Source organism: Pteronotus mesoamericanus, unplaced genomic scaffold, assembly GCF_021234165.1.
Source record: "Pteronotus mesoamericanus isolate MK-2021 breed Mesoamerican mustached bat unplaced genomic scaffold, CSHL_Meso_final contig_182, whole genome shotgun sequence".
NCBI classification, from domain to species: domain Eukaryota; kingdom Metazoa; phylum Chordata; class Mammalia; order Chiroptera; family Mormoopidae; genus Pteronotus; species Pteronotus mesoamericanus.
In genome coordinates, this window is record NW_026555078.1 from 34,025,723 (window position 1) to 34,044,840 (window position 19,118).

At 32.6% G+C, this 19,118-nt stretch overlaps 1 protein-coding gene across 1 annotated transcript in view; it reads right to left on the minus strand.

Moving 5' to 3' along the window:
• The window catches only part of GPR137C (G protein-coupled receptor 137C), a 44,747-nt gene that overhangs the window by 10,398 nt on the left and 15,231 nt on the right, over window positions 1-19,118 (minus strand). The window contains exons 2-3 of the mRNA XM_054567045.1: window positions 12,657-12,700; window positions 10,949-11,177 (exon numbers count right to left, since the gene is read on the minus strand). Of these exons, the coding sequence (XP_054423020.1) occupies window positions 10,949-11,177; window positions 12,657-12,700 (273 nt within the window). The remainder of the gene's footprint in view (window positions 1-10,948; window positions 11,178-12,656; window positions 12,701-19,118) is intronic.

The following is a 19,118-nucleotide window of genomic DNA, read 5'->3' on the forward strand; positions in this document are numbered from 1 at the left end:
GGGTTCCTGGCTAGTTTTCTTGGATTATACCTGCTATACATGCTAAAACCTCATCATCATCCAATAAGTAGTTATTTTAAAAACCTAAAAGTTTCCTTGTAACCTACATGGAAACATAACAAGAATGTGTATACCTTGTGTATACCTGATAGATTTGTGGTTTTAAAGACTTTTCTCCAAAAACTTTAAAAATCTTAATTTCATATTAAACTCATTTTATAAATTAATATTTTAATCTAAAAGAACTTTTCATATTTAAAAATGTTATTGCTTAGGAATAGGGAGTTATTGTTTAGTGGATACAGAGTTTCAGTATAAGATGATAAAAATACTATGGAGATGGACAGTTGTGATGGGTGCACAATGTGAATGTACTTAATGCCACTGAAATGTAGATGTAAAAATGGTTAAAATGGTAACTTTTATGTTATGTATATTTTAGCACAATAAAAAAATCTTTCTCAACACATAGTTTCCCTGTTTACCTCGAAGAAAATGGGAAAGATGAAAGTGTTAGAATTCTCCGACTCAACAAGGAAAAGAATCACCTCAAAGGGTTGGGTGAAACTGATTGCTTGTTTTATCAAATGAAATGTAATGAAATCTATCTTTCAATAGGCTGTATAAATGCTAATAATTTACCTTATTGTGCCTTCTGCAACAGAACATTTCTAAATAGCATTGTGATCCAAGCATCATTTTGAGACCATCATTCACAATTTAAAGCAAATGCATTGAAATTTTAAATGTAGGTGTAGTGTTTTTATAACTTTTCAAAGTGGAAATAAAAAAGCCATTCAAGCATTTCACAGGCCAAGGTATTATACTGCATTGGCTATTAAAGTACACAGAATAGCTGAGAGACCAGTAAAGCCTTACATGATTGAATTACTGAATGCCTGGTGGACGGAACGTCCATAAAAGAAATTATGGCACTGACAATTTCCAGTAATAGAAAAATTTACTGATTTAAAATTTTAACTGAAAACGTAGAGGGATTTAATATCTTGTCTACTGAATTATATTTCTGCATTATAAATAAATGAATCAGATGTAGCAGGACCGATTTTGTTTGTATTCGCTTGGTGTCAGTACCAAATAATCATTGAAGATATTCTTTTATGTCAATGCCTGAGAGATACAAATGGTACTGAAATAGTTCAAGTTTTGAAAACCACTCTGCTCATTCATCCTGGGCCAACTGTATTAAAATTTTCCAGTAATGGTACAAAAGCAATGGTGGGTAAAACTTCTGGGCCTTAGCACAAATCAAGGAAGTGGTACCAAGTGCATTGTATTCTTCACCACCATGTACTCCCAGTTAAAAGTCAGTTTCACTTAAGAAGATACTTGATGTAAAAACACTTTTAAAATATCAACCCTAGAGGATGTGTTTATTTAGTACTGTGTGTGATGAGATAAGAAGTGCACTTGAAGCAATTATGCTGCATACTGAGGTATACTGGTTGTCTTGAAGAAAAGCATTTATGTGATAATCTTGAAAGCTGAACTCACCACTGTTTTTCATGGAACACCGTGTTTTACTTAACAGTTAACTATGGCTGACAAACAATGGCCACTCAGACTTGATTACTGGGTACACATTTAAAAAAAAATGAAATGAACCTACCATTTTAAAGAAAACATCTGACAATATTTATTGCCAATGATGAAATATGAACTTTCAAGTGGAAAAAAAAAGAATTTTTGAAAACTTTTAAGCACTTGTATCCACTGTAAGACTGGCAGCATGCCAAAACTTAAAACACTGTTCTAATGAGATTGCTGGTGATATTAACAAATGTCATTTCGGATATTGTCAATGAAGTGAATCAACATTTTGAAGATCTGTGACCATTCTTTTCCAATGATCAATGCATGATGTTACAAAATCATTCAAAGTGCAAGACAGACCAATGAAGAGTACAAAAAGTTCACTAATATTGTTTGATTCCACATGGCAACTAACCTTTAATAAACCTCCACTTCAGAGGTTTGATGTAGTATTAAAGAATATCCACAAATATCTAAAAGGCTATTAAAATTCTCCTTCATTTTCCAACTACATGTATGTGTGAGGATAGATTTTCTTCATATACTTCAGCATAAACAACATATCACAACAGACTGAATGCAGAAGTAGACATGAAAATCGATCTGTCTTCTACTGTCAGACATTAAAGAGATTTTCAAAATGTAAAACAATGTTCATCTCACTAGTTTATTTTTGCTTTGGAAAATATAATTATTTTTCATAAAATCATGTTATTCATGTTAGCATATAATGGATTATTGCCATTTTAAATGAATAGTTTTAGTATTTCTCAAATTTTAGTTCTAATAATGTATATACTGATAGATTCAATCTATATAAACAGAAGCTCTTTAGGGTCCTTATTAATTCTTGGGAGTGTAATGGGATCTTGAGGCCAAAAAGTTTGAGAACCACTGTCTAGGATTATAATATATATTCTTAACTTTTCAGTCTAAGCAATAGTTAATATTATACCACTCGATGCAAAATATAAAGAACCTTGCAACCATATAGATTGATTTATCGTCATCCATTATACTACATTGTTTATTACATACAGAATTATACATTATTTCTACATATGTATGTCTCATGTTATAATTTTTGCTTTGCACAGTTATATTTATTTTAAAGAAATTAAGAAATTATATTTACCCAAATATTTACTATTTCTTGTGTTCCTCATTTCTTCCTGAAGAGCTGAGATTCAAGCTGCTTTTATTTCGCTTTAGTCTGTAGAATCTCCCAAGCATTTCTTATAGTTCAGGTCTGCTGGTAACCAGCCTTCTTTTTTTTCTTTTATATGTTTTAAATAAAGAAGATATTTTTTATTTCTTCATCAATCTTTAAGAATATTTTCAATGGATACAGATTTCAAAGTTGACAGCATTTTTCTTTCAGTATTTTAAAGATTTGTTTCGATGTCTTCTGGCCTCCATTATTTCTGATGAGAAGTGAGTAATCATTTGAGTCAATGTTCCCTTATGCATGGGTCATTTTTCTTTTCTCTCAAGGTTTCCTTTTCTTTTTGGTTTTAAGCACTTTGAATGAACCTAGGTGAGATTTTCTTTATATTTTTCCTTATTGGGGTTGCTGAGCTTCATGAAAACATAAATTTCTGTCTTTCATCAACACTGGAAAATTTAGGTCATTGCTCTTCAAATATTTTTTCCAATACATTTTATCCCTCTTTTTCTTTGTGTATTACAATTATACATGATTAAGCCTTGAGACTCTGTTCATTATATTATCATCTGCCCCTACCCTTCTCTGTTGTTCAGAATGAATACTTTCTATTGATTTAAATTCATTGACTCTTCTTTCATCTCCTATCTGCTATGCCCATCTAGTGACTCTTAAATTTTAAATAATGAATTTTTAATTCTAGAATTTGTGTTTTTCATAGTTCCCATGTCTTTTGAGATTTTCTATTTATTTATTCATCCAAGTATATTTTCCATTACATCCTTGAGCATATTATAAAATCTGTCCGATAAATCCAACATCTAGGTTATTTTGGGAGGACTGCCTCCAATGATTACTTTGGAGCTTTGCTTTCTGATCTTGAATCTGAATTATTTTTTTTCTGTTTCTTCAGATATTTAATGGATTGTGTTCTGAACATTGTGAGTGATGTGTTTTAGAACATCTGAATTCAGTCATCTTCCTTAGAAAAGTATTGATTTTCTTTTTCTTTCTCTTTTTTTTAAAAGCATAAAATTTAGCTAGGCTCAAATCCCAAACTGTTATCCATGCATGGATAGCAGCTGAAATCTCAGTTCAATTCCTATACCCATAACTGTGCTGCTTGGAATCTGTCCTGCACGTGTAGTTCAGGTATCAGATAAAAATTTCGCACAGTTTATAATCAGAATTTGGGGTCTCTTCTATCTGGCTGTTTTCTTCCTAAGATTTCCCACTCACTTTCCATCTGTGGTAGTTACTTGAATTTTGTCTTCTGAATTCTTCAAACAAGTAAAACAGCAGGTTGCTCTTCAGGTTTTGGCTGTCCCATGGATGGGACCTCACCTCAGGCTAGAAGCTGTAAAAAACAGGAAACTCACTCAGTGTCATTTCCTTCTTCTAAGTGGTTGCTCTCCAGTGCCTTCAGTGTTTTTTATATTTTGTCCAGAATTTATCATTGCTATTTGTGGAAGGTTGGTCCAATAGAAGCTACTCAGTCATTACCAGAAGCAGACACCTGCACATATTTTTTTTGAAATGATACCACAAATGCTATTTCTATTTTGAAATTAAAATGTCAGACTAAACATTAAAAATAAGAAAACAATATATTTTGACAATTATAGGGCCTAAACAGTTTCTAAAATAGTTTCATGCTGCTAAGATACAATGAAATTAGTACTCTGACTCTTATGGCCCTATCATTAAGAAGTAGATGGCTATTATTACTGGGTGGACTTTCTGGACACAGAAAAATAAAATTGAAAATGCTTTGGTCTGGTAAAAGAGTGTTGAGTATAATAGGAAAGTTACCTGAGCTTAGGAGTAGATAAAAGTCATAAACCCAAAGTTGTAAGGGATTTTTCAAATGGGACCAGCAACAGAATAGGAAGTGACTTAGGGTATAAGAACTGGAGTAACAAAAGCAACAAACTAAACAAGTGCCACAGTTCAAGATGGATAAAATAAATCCCAGAAACTCAAGAAAGAAATAACGCAATGTTGAAAAGATGTCAGTCATGCCTATTATAGAGGATGGTGCAGCCTCTATTTCTCCACCACCATCCTCCCCAAATTTTGGTTAAGTCATATTTCAGGGTGATGGAAGAGAAACAGTGATAGTATTCCAGATTGTTTCTTTAATTATGGTCTAAGTTACTATAAACCACTGCTTTCAGTCTTACAGGATCAGATGGTCTGCGTGAAAGATCAGAAATAATAGTTCGGTGGAATGTTACTGTGTCTCTGCAAGATGCTGTTGCTGCCTCTCATCCTAATAGATTAAGTAACATGGATAAAAGGTCGAGTGAACATGGGGGAAAAAGTTTTCTGTAGTAATTAAAACTGTTAGGAATTCTGGTAGGAGAGGGAGAGAATGAATTATTTGCAAATGTCATATGGGGCTGGGAGACAGCTGATCTTGAGCATCAGACAAGAATTCTTTAATCTTATCCAGATATAAAACTGTACATGTCGCTGCTCAGAAATATAAGCCAAAAAAGCTCAATTTTTATTCCCACTCTGTCTTTTAATGGCCTTTTATACAGATAGTTCCAATTTGCCTTTATAGTGAATAAGCATCTTAAAACTTTTGAAACCATATCACAAATACTATTTATATTTTGAAATTAAAATGGCAAACTAAGCATCAAAAATAAGAAAACAATATATTTTGACAATTGTAGGGCCTAAACAGTTTTGAAAATAGTTTGAATCTTTTTGTGCTGATAAATTATTTTGTCCATTAAAAAACAGATGTTTTCTTTATTCTTATGTTTTTATTTTCTGAAATGCATATGGATATTAGAATAAAAATAATTTTATCAGTATGCATTTTAATGTTAAAAATTATATTACAATTCTGATAAAAAGTAAATAAGACAGGTGCTCAATATCACTAATCATCAGAGAAATACAAATTAAAACCACAATGAGATAATCACCTCACACCTGTCAAATGGCTATCATCAATAAATCAACAAACAACAAGTTCTGGGGAGGATATGGAGAAAGGGGAACCTTTCTGCACTATTGGTGAGAATGCAGATTGGTGAATCACTGAGGAAAGCAGCATGGAGAGACCTCAAATAATTAAGAAAGGATCTGTCTTTCCACCCAGATATCCCACTTCTGGGAATATATCTGAAGGAACCCAAAACACTAATTTGAAAGAACATAAGCACCCCTATGTTCATTGCAGCATTATGTACAATCGCCAAGATATGGCAGTAGCCCAAGTGTCCATCAGTAGATGAGTGGATAAAATGACTATGGGACATTTACACAATGGAATGCTACTTGTCTGCGGGAAAAAAAAAAAGAAAAATTTACTCTTTGCAACAGTATAAATGGACCTGGAGAACATTATGCATTATGCTAAGTGATAAATCAGTTAGAGAAAGACAAATACCATATGATTTCACTCATATGTGGAATCTGATGAACAAACTGAACAAACAAGGAAAATGAGAACAGATTCATAGATGCAGAATAGGATGATAGCTAGTGAGGGGAACCAGTTTGGGGGTGAACGGATTGAGCAAAAAGGAAAAAGGACTGATGGACATGGACAGTGTGGTGATTGCTGGGGGCAGGAGAGTATAAGGGGGATAAACGGTAATGGAAAAAATACAATAAAGATTAAATTAAAAAAAAACCCCAAAAATGTAAATAAAACCAAATGTGCCAAGATCATACAAATGAAGGAAAGCAAACAGCAAAAAACAAAACAAAAAAACAAATGAAAGAAAAAGACCAGTACAAACAATAATTTCAATAAATATATAAACTATTTCTTTACCCTATAAAGACTTTGTAAAAGAAATCTTACCAAACTCTATCATATTTTGTCTCAGTTAATGAGACACTTAAAATGTTAACAGACAAAAAGTAATGTCTTATACCCATGCATATAGAACAGATTATAATAATACACTAGATTTTAGAATAAAAATACCTATAATTAAAAAGGTCATTACATAATTTCAATAATATTTATTCAAAAAATTTCTAAGAAAAACTAGTTAAATATTAGATTAAATGTAATCTTTCGGACATCAACCTTTATCAAAGTCTGGATGGGATGGTACATAAATAAGGTAGAATCAAAATTAAAATATTTTAAAGAGCAATCCTGGTCTTCAGTGGCTCTTATTCTTTTTTTTTTTTTTTTTTTGATCATTGTTCCTTTTGAGAATTTCATTATATATGTAGAATTCCTCTCCAAATAAGTTTTTGCCAACAATTTCAGGTATTCTACATTACCATTCCCTAATACACTTTAGTATCATAATAGCTAATATTTATAAGCACTTCCCAAGTGCAAGACATTATACTAAGAACTTCATATGCATTTTTATTTATCTTTTATAAAAACCTTATAAGGTAGATGCTACCCTTACTCTCAGAACAACCTATGAGATCAACACTGTCATTATTTCCTCTTTATGGACTAGCAGAATGTAGCTTAGAGATGCTGTTACTTGTCTAATATCGTACAGTCAATAAGGAGAGATGGGATTTACATCTTTCTGATCCCAGGTTTCCAACTCTTTGTTGTTTTTTCTTTTTAATTGTTGTTCAAGTATAGTTGTCTCCATTTTCCCGCCACCATTTTCCCCTGTCCCACCCTCAATCCTATCCCGCTTTGGCTTTGTCCGTGGGTCCTTTATACCTTACATGTTCCTTGACAACCTTTCCCCTTCTTTCCCGTTATCTCTCTCCTTGCTCCACTCTGATTACTGTCAGTTTGTTTTTTATTTCAATGTCTCTGGTTATATTTTGCTTGCTTGCTTGTTTTGTTGATTAGGTTCCACTTATAGGTGAGATCATACAGTATTTTTCTTATAATACACTGTCTCTCAATAAGGTCTTTCCAAATTAATTTTAAAAAGCAATATATCTGAGAAAAGAGATATAAACATATCTCAAAGTATATCTAACCCCATTTTTTATTTATATCACCCACATTGCAAAAGAGAATTTGAAGTTACAGAGATACACAAAGAAAGTAAAAACTGAACATAGGAATGTGTGTATGTGGCAGGGGGTAAGGGAAGTGGTTGTAAAAAAGTGAGAAGAAACTATAGGTAGAGTCAAAGCTAAAAATGTATATCATAAGGTCATCTATGTTTGCTGAGCCACATAATTGTTCTGAACAACATAGTAACCAGAGGAAAGTAGGATTTAGTCAATAATGTTTTACCTGGGTACTTGGAGAAAAAGACCTTTTTTGAGGAACATTGTATGGATAATATCCTCAAAAATATTATATAATAATGATATTAAGATAAATGTTTCTTACAAAAACTTCTTACATATTTCTTGATTTAGATGAAAGCATGATGTCAAAGTGTAGGCTGGAAAAGATAACTCTATCTAGGGTATAATAGAGTCTTAGCAAAAAATTCTAAAATAATTTGGATTGGGTTGAGGGTAACATGTAGAATAGATAGGGAAGTGGACAGACTATACATCCTTTAGGTAATCTTTTTGACAATTAAGTTTTTGGGTTTAAGAGTTGAGAGTTTATTTTCTCTAACAAGAACCTGGAGTTTAGAAATGCTAGATTATATATAGTAGGCCTGATTCATATGCATGGATAATCAAGCAGAGAGTAAAACTGATAACTTCTTATGGAAGTTAGAGGGTCTGAACTGGATAGATGCCTGAATTTTAGACTTTCCGCCAAAGTGAGTTGAAGGAAGACCTATATAGGGAGATAATATATAATTCACACTAATCTGTAAATATGTAATGTTTGAGACATGGTTGAAATCTAAACAGTAAATGCTCTTTGTTTTTGTTAAATAAGAATGTCGCTACAATATAACAAGATTATAGAAAACTGCCAAAGTAGTACTTGAGAAAACATACTGCTGTAAATACCTTTATTAGTTTATAAAATAATATATTAAATATTTATATAAGAACCTAAACATGGAACAAAGTAACCTTAAATATATAAGAAAAGTAAAAAATGAAAGCACAGAAATAAATTATTTAAATCGGCAATAACACATTTAAAAAGCAAGTTAGAATTGCTACTTTGGAAAAGTGTTCTGGTTGGTAAAAGAATAAAGTAAAAATTTAAGATAATGCAGATAAAGAATTATTTCTAAATTTTATTTTGGAGATGAAGGAGAATTCCTAAAAATGGGTAACATTAGAATTATGCTTTTAAAATTAGGTATGATAAGGACAAACAGGTATTGAGCACTGGGAGGGAAAAAGACATTCCTGGAAGGTGAAAATAGCCAAAGGATATAGAGACAGGGAAGCATACTATGTGCCATTTACAAATAAGGTAGGTCAAATTGCTTGAGATAAATTATGGAGGATCTCATTATCACTAAATATGTGGAAGAAGAAAAGAATAAAAAGAGAAAAACAAAAGACGAAAGTCTGAGCTTTAAGGAGATAGCTAAGACCAAAGAAATTGTGTCAGTGTGAAAGCAGAGGAGGTAAATGGCTCAATAGACATTTGTTGATTGAATAAAAGAAATGGCCATTATTACTATCATAGAAGTAAAAAACTTCTATAATAGAAGTAAAAAAAGAATGAGTCTAGTGATTTTACAAGAAGAACATAAAAGCAAGATGATGTATTCTTTGAATAAAAAAGTATATAACCTAGTTAGGAAGACCAAGAACTACATAACAATACAAAATAATACAAATAATCTAGTATCTCATGTCATATTTATTTACCCTTATAGGTATGCATTTGAACATGTGTCTGTAGTGTTCCTAGAGAATTCTGAATCCATGCACCTTTTAAATTTAAGACTTTAAAAAAAATAATAAAGTGAATACCTGTCACATGATAGTTAGGGTAAGATGTTTGAAATAAATTTGGAGGAGTTATCAGACGAATTTTTCTTCTCAGATTGGCAATTTTACTATATTCAGAGAATTATCTATTTCAAAGCAAGTAAAACCAAACTTAGAAAGTTGCTTGGTATCCAAAAAGGAAGCCCTTTAAAGTCAACCACATTTATTTATACTTTATCACTAGACAAGCAAGAGGTATGAAGTCTATGGTGATGTTACTACATTAAGTGAAGGTGCTGTTGTTACACCAAAAGATTATGTACCATAATAGTGACAGTATTATTTTTAACACTTAAACTAAAGGCAAAATTAGCCAAAATATTTAAACTTTAGGAACTAATGTTTTAGAACAGAAGTTGAATAAAATAATTTTCCATGTATGATTAATATGTATAAAAGTCTAAGTTAGTCTCTCCCTTCCCCATACCCCTCCTATAATATCATATATATTTCTGTATTTATTCTGCATTCTACTGATATAGTTTAAAAAGTAAAATTATGGTTTCCACCTAAATTTAAAGACAAGTTGATTATCATACATTTATTTATAATACTTAACTTTACTAGGACCATATTAAATATAATAACAATATGGTAGTCTAAAAATATTTTGGAGAACTCTTCTGTTTAGGACACCATCTTGCTTATCTTCAGTGAATAGGCAAATGAAAGCAAACTCATGTACATGCAATACACCCACATCCCAATAACCATACATCTATAATCCCATATCCAATGCCACATATACACTCTGATGACTGATTCATAGGCTCAACCACATTTTCAATCAGCAACAGAAACTTCCAGGGTTCTTTGTTAATGGGTTAGCATTTGGTTTCCTTTGCTGATCCAAAGTATAAGGGAGAATCAAGGCATTTTATAAATTTAGTTACATGACTAGATGTTTCAAGTATCATAGGAACTTAATATTAGGGGGTAAAACAACATTTTCTAAACCTTTATACAAAAAAACACCACTTTACCTGTATGAAATATTAACACTACTAATCCAGATGTATGTATAAATAATCTGGTAAATTTGTTTAATGGCAACACTGTCACCCTTATTGGGGAAATATTAAATCGTTACTCTGGCTTTATGTATTAGACTATCTGTAATACATTGATATAAATTCTGGTTTATTTCATTTAATTAGCGTCCAGTGCAGAAGATACAAATCACAGAAAATACAATATGCTCAGTATAAACTTTTTAAAAACCATTGTTAAGTGCCAAGGTTTGAACACTTTTCGATTTCTTGTGACCATACTTTTATGCTAAAAAATGTACCTGAAAATCAGAATATTTTAAAAAATATATAAACTTCCCATTAAAATATGCTTCATAAGAGGATCTGAAGTTAGATTTTCAAGGGAAAATTTAAGAAACATACTTACCTTTGATTCGAGGTAGACATTTGCTGATGACATTTTTGTAATTTTGCATATGTAACTAACTAAAGAGATGGCACAAAGAATAAACAGGCTGTCATTAATTAATGCTCGAACAAACACAGTCCATTTTAATTGATTTTCCGGGACATCTCCATGGACTAGCATTGCACAAGTCAAGTTCACCACTAAAAAGATAAGGCTTGCCAATATAAAGCCCAAATGCAATAGAATTCTGAAAGAAAAAGATAAGTTTATTAGATATTTATAAAACTAATAAGAAATTAAATATATTAGTGTGTTACTTTAGATACAATAATTCCTTCAGTTTAAAATGTTTGTAATTTCATTAAATACAAATTTAACAGTCACTCAGAATTACTTGAGCTATCTTTGCTTTTATAAAATTAGTCACTAAACCATTTTTAAAATGGCATTAGAATTTAAAGCATTAATTTAAAAATAATCTCATATGCACTTGAATTCAATTACCTGTATCAGGAAGAATGTAGGATTATTTCAACATTAATTCAGGTAATCCTAAATTTTTCATTTCTATAACTACTAAGCATATTTTCATTGATCTTTCCATTTCAACAAATACCAGGCTTTTATAATTTGTCTGGAAAAATAATAAACTACCTAAATTTAAATTGATCACTAATATCGATTTTAAGAGGGAAGGGAAATATGTTTTAAACACTGTTTAATTTTATAAACTTCTCATTATCCATACCAAACATTACTTTCAAACATGACAAGAACATAGGGATAATAGAGTTTCAAGCACTTATCAACACTTCATCTTCTTATAAAGTTGCACATTTACTATGCATACAGAGAAATTCTGAAAATGAAATGCTTAAAAACTTGCCCCTAAGAAAAATGAGACTACTTCATAAAACTCTTCAGGGTAAGGGCTGGCTATCTGTATCAAGTAGCTGTAACAGCTATCTATATGAAAGCAATCTCAGTTCACATACATTTATACTCCTAATTAATATGCTCCAGAAATTTATTTGGCATCCTTATATCTTCTATTTGGGGTCACTTTCAATAGTGGAAATCATAAAACATTGCCTGCCTGTTTACCATGTTTACACATGATAAATTGAAGGTAATATGTAAAGTAATCTGTAACAAACAATCTTTGATAAATGTACATGCAAAGTACAAAGATTTTAATTTAATATTAAGTTTAGATCTTAATATTCTGATTAAATAATTAAATGATAATTATATAGTTCAAAATCCAAAACAGATCTTGAAATTATCCATATAGCCTGGGGATTATAGCAGTTTAGGAAACCAAAGAATAAGTTAGCAAATTAGTGGGAGAACTGGTCTGAAGTCAGAATCTACTGGCTCGAATTTTTGAGGTTAATCAGTACTGAAATGTTACTTATTTCATGGAACCATACAATACATTCCTTTCCCTAATAGCATAATCTAACTTCAGTGTTTGTGGACTCTATGAAACTACATGTGACATCTGAAGCAGGATAATAGTAAGGCAGAAAAAAATAAGAAAGAAGGTATTAGACAGCAATATGGCTGAAGGGAAAGTACTGTAGTACTGTGGGTTACTCAGTTCACTTCCTATGAACTAATCTGTTTTCTATAGAACTACTAAGGCACCCTCAACCACCATGTCCTTTGACCTTGAGAAGTCTACTGTCAATAAAATTTAAATCTTGCTACTCATGAAACTTACTTGTGTTTGTCAAGTTCAGTGGCACATCTGACTTTACATATAACCTATAAAGAGAGTATAGAAAGTAAGTTTTAAAAACGTGTAATAGAATATTCTTAAATTTGTTTTGGCTTTGTGTTTCAAAGTGATACAAGGGCAAATAACAATAGATAACAAGTAAAATTTAAATGTTAACAGCAGAAGTAACATGAGGCAAAAATAGACAGGTTTCCCAAGGTTTAAAACAATAAGTTAATAATTTTTTATAGTCCTACATTTCTGTCTTTAAAAACTTATACAGAATTCAGTTTAAACATTTATTAAACTTCTATTATGAGCCAGACATTGTGCTGAATCGCTTGCCACCAATTCTGAACTTCATTATTACTTAACATTTTGTCCTAAAATGGAACTACTTACTATATGAATATGGCTGAGTGTTCTCCATAGATTATTTTCCCCTAAGATGAACTGAAGTAGTTAAGAGGAAACAAGGGACCAAATACTGAACACTACAATAATGAGCATATACCATACACAGTAAATTTCCTTCCTTCACAAAGCCTTGCAAAAAGCAGATCCTCAAATAGTTGTTAAACAAAGTTAAGCAGTTAGGTAAGAAAAATTTGAAATAAATATGGAAAAATTCTGAGAGTATAGTGTGGAAATTCTCAGTTCCTTACTGGTGAATTTGGGCTTTATAATTCAGATAATGGAAAGATATTGAAGGTTTTTATGTAGGCATTCTAAAATATTGAATTTCATTAATTTGGTATCACTGTAGAGGCTATTGTAAAGGAACTACAGACTTGAAGTAGGAAGACCAGCTATAAGACTATTGAAATAGGGTATGAACTTTGGGAGCCTGGAAAGAAAGAGGAAAGTATAAAATCTTATAAAGAAAAATGGTGTAAGCATTTGATACTTACCGTTTTCAAACATTTACAAGCACACACTATGAAAGCTGCCATGGATTCATAATATTGCAAATAAACTGTTTCTGCTTTCAAGGACCTCAGTGCATGAAAGAAGTAGACAAACCATCTATTTTAACACATTTTGATATCAATGCTAAAGATGCTATCACAACATATCCGATGCTAGGAACGGAGAATATCTGATTCAATACAATAAGTGGCAAGAGGTAACAGGAAAGGAGAAAGACTGTAAAGAGTGAAGAAAAGAGAAATGGGCAAGGGAGAGGTATCTAAGAATCAAGTTAGTCATAGAAAACAGCTGAGTAGTTTAAAGGTGAAAGAAAGAAAATATAGCCCTTGTTAAATTCTGCAATTGTCAAGAACAATAAAGAACAAAGGCAGTGAGTATAAATTCTGAGGTGTATTTGAAGATAATACACCTGGGAAAATCTGTGCTGGGAGACAAGTCTCTATGAATACTGTGTATTTCTGCATGGTCTCGGTCTCTTGAATGAAGGGGTTTGTATAACAAACATCCTTGAAAATTAGAGATAATATCTACCTTAAGGTCAGAAGGAAGATTTGTTTCCTAAGTTATTACAATGAAGATGGAGAACATCTCCCTTTCTGGAGACATTCCAGGGGAGTATTCTCCTCTCTTCTTGGTGAAAAATTTGCTTACATTTACGAGTTAAGATAAGGTGTGTTTGTCTCTCTTCCTTATTTTGGAGCTTCTCTCCTGTAACATGCCCTGCTGCATGCACAGGTAACATCAGGCCCTCACTTACAGCACTTAGGGCTTGGGATGTGATGCAAGGCATTGCTTTGGTTGTTTTTGCCACGAGTAATAAATGGTCTTTTTCTCTGACCCATGGGTCTTGTGTTTTCTGTCAGTATATGTATTGATATATAAAACTGGCAGGCTAACAAGCTTTCAAGTAGAGGAAAATCTCAGACCCTTCAGTTTCTGACTTAATAATCTGCTGGTCAGAAATGAAGTAAAGTACAGTACAGGGAACACTGTCAATAATATTGTGATAACCATGTATGGTGCCAGGTGGGTACTGGAACTGTCATGGGGAACACTTTGTAAAGTATGTGATTGTCTAACCACTGTGCTGTACATCTGACACCAATACAAAATAATATTGAAAGCAAACTGTACTTTAAAAAAAATGAACTAGAGAGGGTGAAATGGTAAATGGAGAGTGGAAGAGAAGAGGGGAGAGTTTAATTGTTAAAGGAGGCTTTGGATGAGGCAGGTTATCCCTGAAAAGGAAAACACATACTTATGAGTAAAGAGGGAAGGAAAAGATAGTTAAAGGAAAACATGGAGGTTTGCACACAAAGTTTAAAATAATCTACAAACCCCTTTGTTAAAATTAATTTGGATATAACATAGATACAGACATTTTGATATAGAGAAGACAGATGAGAATTTGGCTGATGGATTCTATTTTTTTCTAGTAAGTAGGAGGCAAGGTCATATCCTTGGAATGGATGGTGATTTAAGCACTTGCAATATAGAAAATGTTTTGAACATATAAAAAATACTGTATTAAGAAGCAGAGAGGTCCTGTTAAAGTCAGGCAGTTGACAGATTTTAAAATCAGTAAAGTTTCCTGTTTTTAAAATTGAAACAATCTAATAGAAAAAAAATGGGGGCCATTATAAAAAGTTCAAATAACTAGGTTGCATTTTCATGTAATAATTTAGAACTGTACCATGCAACTATTATAGAGAAAGAAAAAGTTGGCAAAGAAACCACAGCAGAAAAGTCCAAGGATAAAGAATACTAGACTGACCATTGGTTCTAAGTGCAAATAACATCAAAAGGGAGCTAATAGAGTGGGGTAAACAGACCAGTAAGTAATTCAAAGATAGGATGAGAGGGAAAATCAGATAAAAGGATAAATTCGAGATGTATAAAGAAAAAGAGAAGACACTGGTTAGGAAAAACTGCTTCATTCAACAGCTGATCCAAAATGTGGGCATGCTGTTGGGTGGCTCAAAAAGAAATAGAGAAAAGCTAGCTTTAAGAAGCCCCTGAATTGAAAGATGCTGAGTGGGTTATCAATATGGGCTTTGAAAAAGATCTATATAACAGAACCAGCCCAAAAGAAAGACAGTGCTGATTCATCTAGGGAAGTGGAAGTTATTATTATAGCCAACGATGACCTAATCAGATGGCATAGATTTCAGAGAGATGATGATGGTATAACAACAGTAAGTAGTACTGGGAAACATAAAATAGGCTGATTGTTCTTCCCACAAATTGAGACAGAGGGTTTCTAAGGCACAAAGTGTCCTCTGGAAAAAGCTAGATTTCAGTGAAAGCATTTAGGAGGTTCAAATGAAAAGAATGGGGACACAGTGGGAAGTGTTATCCATAAGATTATAGGTCATGGGATGGGATAAATAATGTGTGTGAAAGGGAGCTGAGCCAAATAAGGAGATAAAGGTCAGTTATCATCCAAGATTTGCAGAATGTTATAATGCATTACATATATACAACCTGATGATTTAATCATTTTTAGATTACAATAAGGTTAAAAACAATTATCTGTTATTAGTAGATGCCAAGTATTTTGTAGAATTTAGCTAATAGGATATGACTGAGTAAAAAAAGTAATATAAAAAATGTTAAGTAATAATATATTAAGACCGTGAAGAACCGTTCATGAAACATAACAAACATGTGCTTTATGCAGATTTTTTTAAAGTTTAGGATGGTAAATAACATACAACTAAATGACTTTCCTGATGTCAACTTATGTCACAGGGGCCTTATCTTCCCAGGTCTTTCTTAATACCAGAAAAACTGAATAAATGGGCCATTTATAGAAAGATATTCTTTATTATAAAAGTATGAAGAATCATGTGGGTTGATGGATATCATATGTTTTGCATCATAGAGGAGAGGGGACCCCAGAATTTATTTACAAAAAATTGTGTATTTATTCTTACATGTTTAAACTTCAGTCACCTTCAAAGAACTCTCCATTTGATGCAATATACCTATCAAGATGGGTATATTTTTTTCACTGCTGTTTTTGAACACATCAATTTTGATGCCTTTTAGTGCTTCTGCTGTTTTTGGTTTCACCTCTACCACATTGGCAAAACATTTCCATTTGAGGACTTCATTCATCCAGGAAAAAAAAAAATCACTCAGGGTGAGATCAGGTGAATGTGGGGGTGGGGCAGGGGGATCATGCCATTATTGGTCAAAAACTGCTGAACACTCAGCTTGGTGTGGGCAGGTGTGCTTGTAAATTGCTCATTATAAAATGGGCAAATGTGTTGAGTCTTCAAAAAAATGTCACTGAAGCTGAACACAGCCTCTCACAATGCCAGCTGGTACATCATACACAGATGGGTTCTTAGAACATCCACCTAGTGGGGGAAACCTGTACCACAAGGGCCTGCTCTCCAGAATATAATTCCAGTTTTTTGGGTCCCCCCTCGTAATCTACCTTTATCTCACATGCAAGCTGGCAACTCCTAATTTAAAAAATACTGACTTAGAATTTTTGAATTAAGATTTAAAATACTGTTTATCACTAGAATACTTTAATATATTGAACCTATTTATAAGTAATCTGAAATGATTTTTCCATTTAAAAATGCAGACTTCTGTATTTTGTCTCCCTATTTAGTTCCTAAAACAGAAGATGAGAATATGACAAATATACATTTTTTTGTAAGTGTTATTTAATGTAAGTTTAATTAATTCAAGTATCCTAAGATTTGAGGAAGAATTACCTCAAATCTTTGAGGAGCTGTGTGAAATTTGTTGTACTCCATGGCATGTAGACCCATGTTGCTTGAAGATGGTTGGTATGAAAATACTTATTAAAACTGGTGTTTTCTATAGAATTTCTGGTTGTCTAGTTGATTTCCTACTTTTTAAAAATTTGAAATATAACCTTAATTGGAGAATATATCTACACAAAATTCAAAATTGATGCAAAAATAAACTGTAGTGAACATAATCTCTTCTTCATGGTAAATAGATAGGTATAAATACTCAGCTATGTGGATTGCTTTACAGAAGCAGTTATCCACAGTTTCCGTCTCAGTTGCTTAAGTTGCTATGGAGAGTAGTGCACCACTCTCAAGCTTACCATTGCTACTGCTTGCATATAAAGCAATGAGGCTTTTAGCAACTTTAACTATAAATTAAAGAGCTAGACTTTTCTCAGATGTTCTCTTTTAATGCCTGTCATACATTTTATTTTTAAAAGCTCTTTTAAAATCTGCTAAATACATGTATGTTTTCTTTATAGCAGCCATTTCTTCTTTTGAGGACATTATTTTTTTGTCTCCTGGGACTCAAATACTTTTTTTTTTTAACTTTCTGCTCTCTGCTTAGTCTTTTCTTTTGAGTAGCTTAAAGTGCTTTTTACATATCTAATTTTGTTCTCAGCTGAAATGCCACTAAAACAATAGTAAAGGGATTTTTCCTAAAAGGCATAAAACTATGTTTGAGCAGAGTGGGAAAAGGTACAATAACAAAGTGTTGGAAGCCAGAAAGCAGAGGGATGTGTGTGCAGAAAAGGCCTGCATCATAGTAGGCCTGAGACTGCTATCCTTAGAAAAGCCTGCTGGTAAGGTTGGTCCTTGGCTGGCATTGGGGAACTTGGATTTTGGGAGGATTCTCACTGTTCCCTAAATGATAAGGGTGTTTCACTGTGTCTAAACTGTTCATGCAAACAATATGGTTTATACTCAACACCTGCTTTTCTTTTGGGAGTTTGGAATTCTGGTATGTATCAGGCAGAGAGTGCTAACATGACTAAACCCCAATAAAAACTCTCACTGTTTCCAATGAGCTTCCCTGGTAAATAACATTTCACAAGTATTGCCACAACTCATTATAGAAGAAATTAAGCATATCCTGTGACTCCACTGGGAGAGGACTCTTGGAAGCTGATTCCTGGTTTCCTCCAGACCTAACTTCATCTCTCTTTTTCCTCTTCTGATTTCACTCTACCCTTTTACTGTAATAAACTCCAACCATAAGTATAATAATTCTGAGTCCTTCTAGCAAGTGATCAAAGCTGAAGGTGGTCCAGGGGACCCCAACACAATATGTGATTATCCAAGAAAGATGAGTCCCAAACCAGTCATTAGGAGGGTTGAGAACCAACCTGATATATGTTTCAGAATATTTAAAAGGTATAAGAACCAAGTATCACTCCAACTGAGGGGTGGAGGTGGCTAAAACAGGAGTAGATAAAAGCTGTTTAAGGGCAGTTAAATCCCTAAATCTCTTTCCCTAGTCCATGTCTATATAAAAAACCTAAACAAGCAAAATCCTATCCTTATTAGAGTCAGAGAGATAATATGACTCTACTTATCAAACAAAAATAAGATGTTATTAATAAAAAAGTCAGAGAATAAAAATGAGCTAATACAAATTAAACATGCTAGTAGAAATAAAAAAGTGGAGAGAAAGGCTGGAAGTTGGGAAAATCTAAAAAAATTTAGCAAAACCACAGATGAAAAATAGGAGAGAAGTGAAAAGAAAATCTGTCCTGTAGGTCCAACATTCAACTTTCTA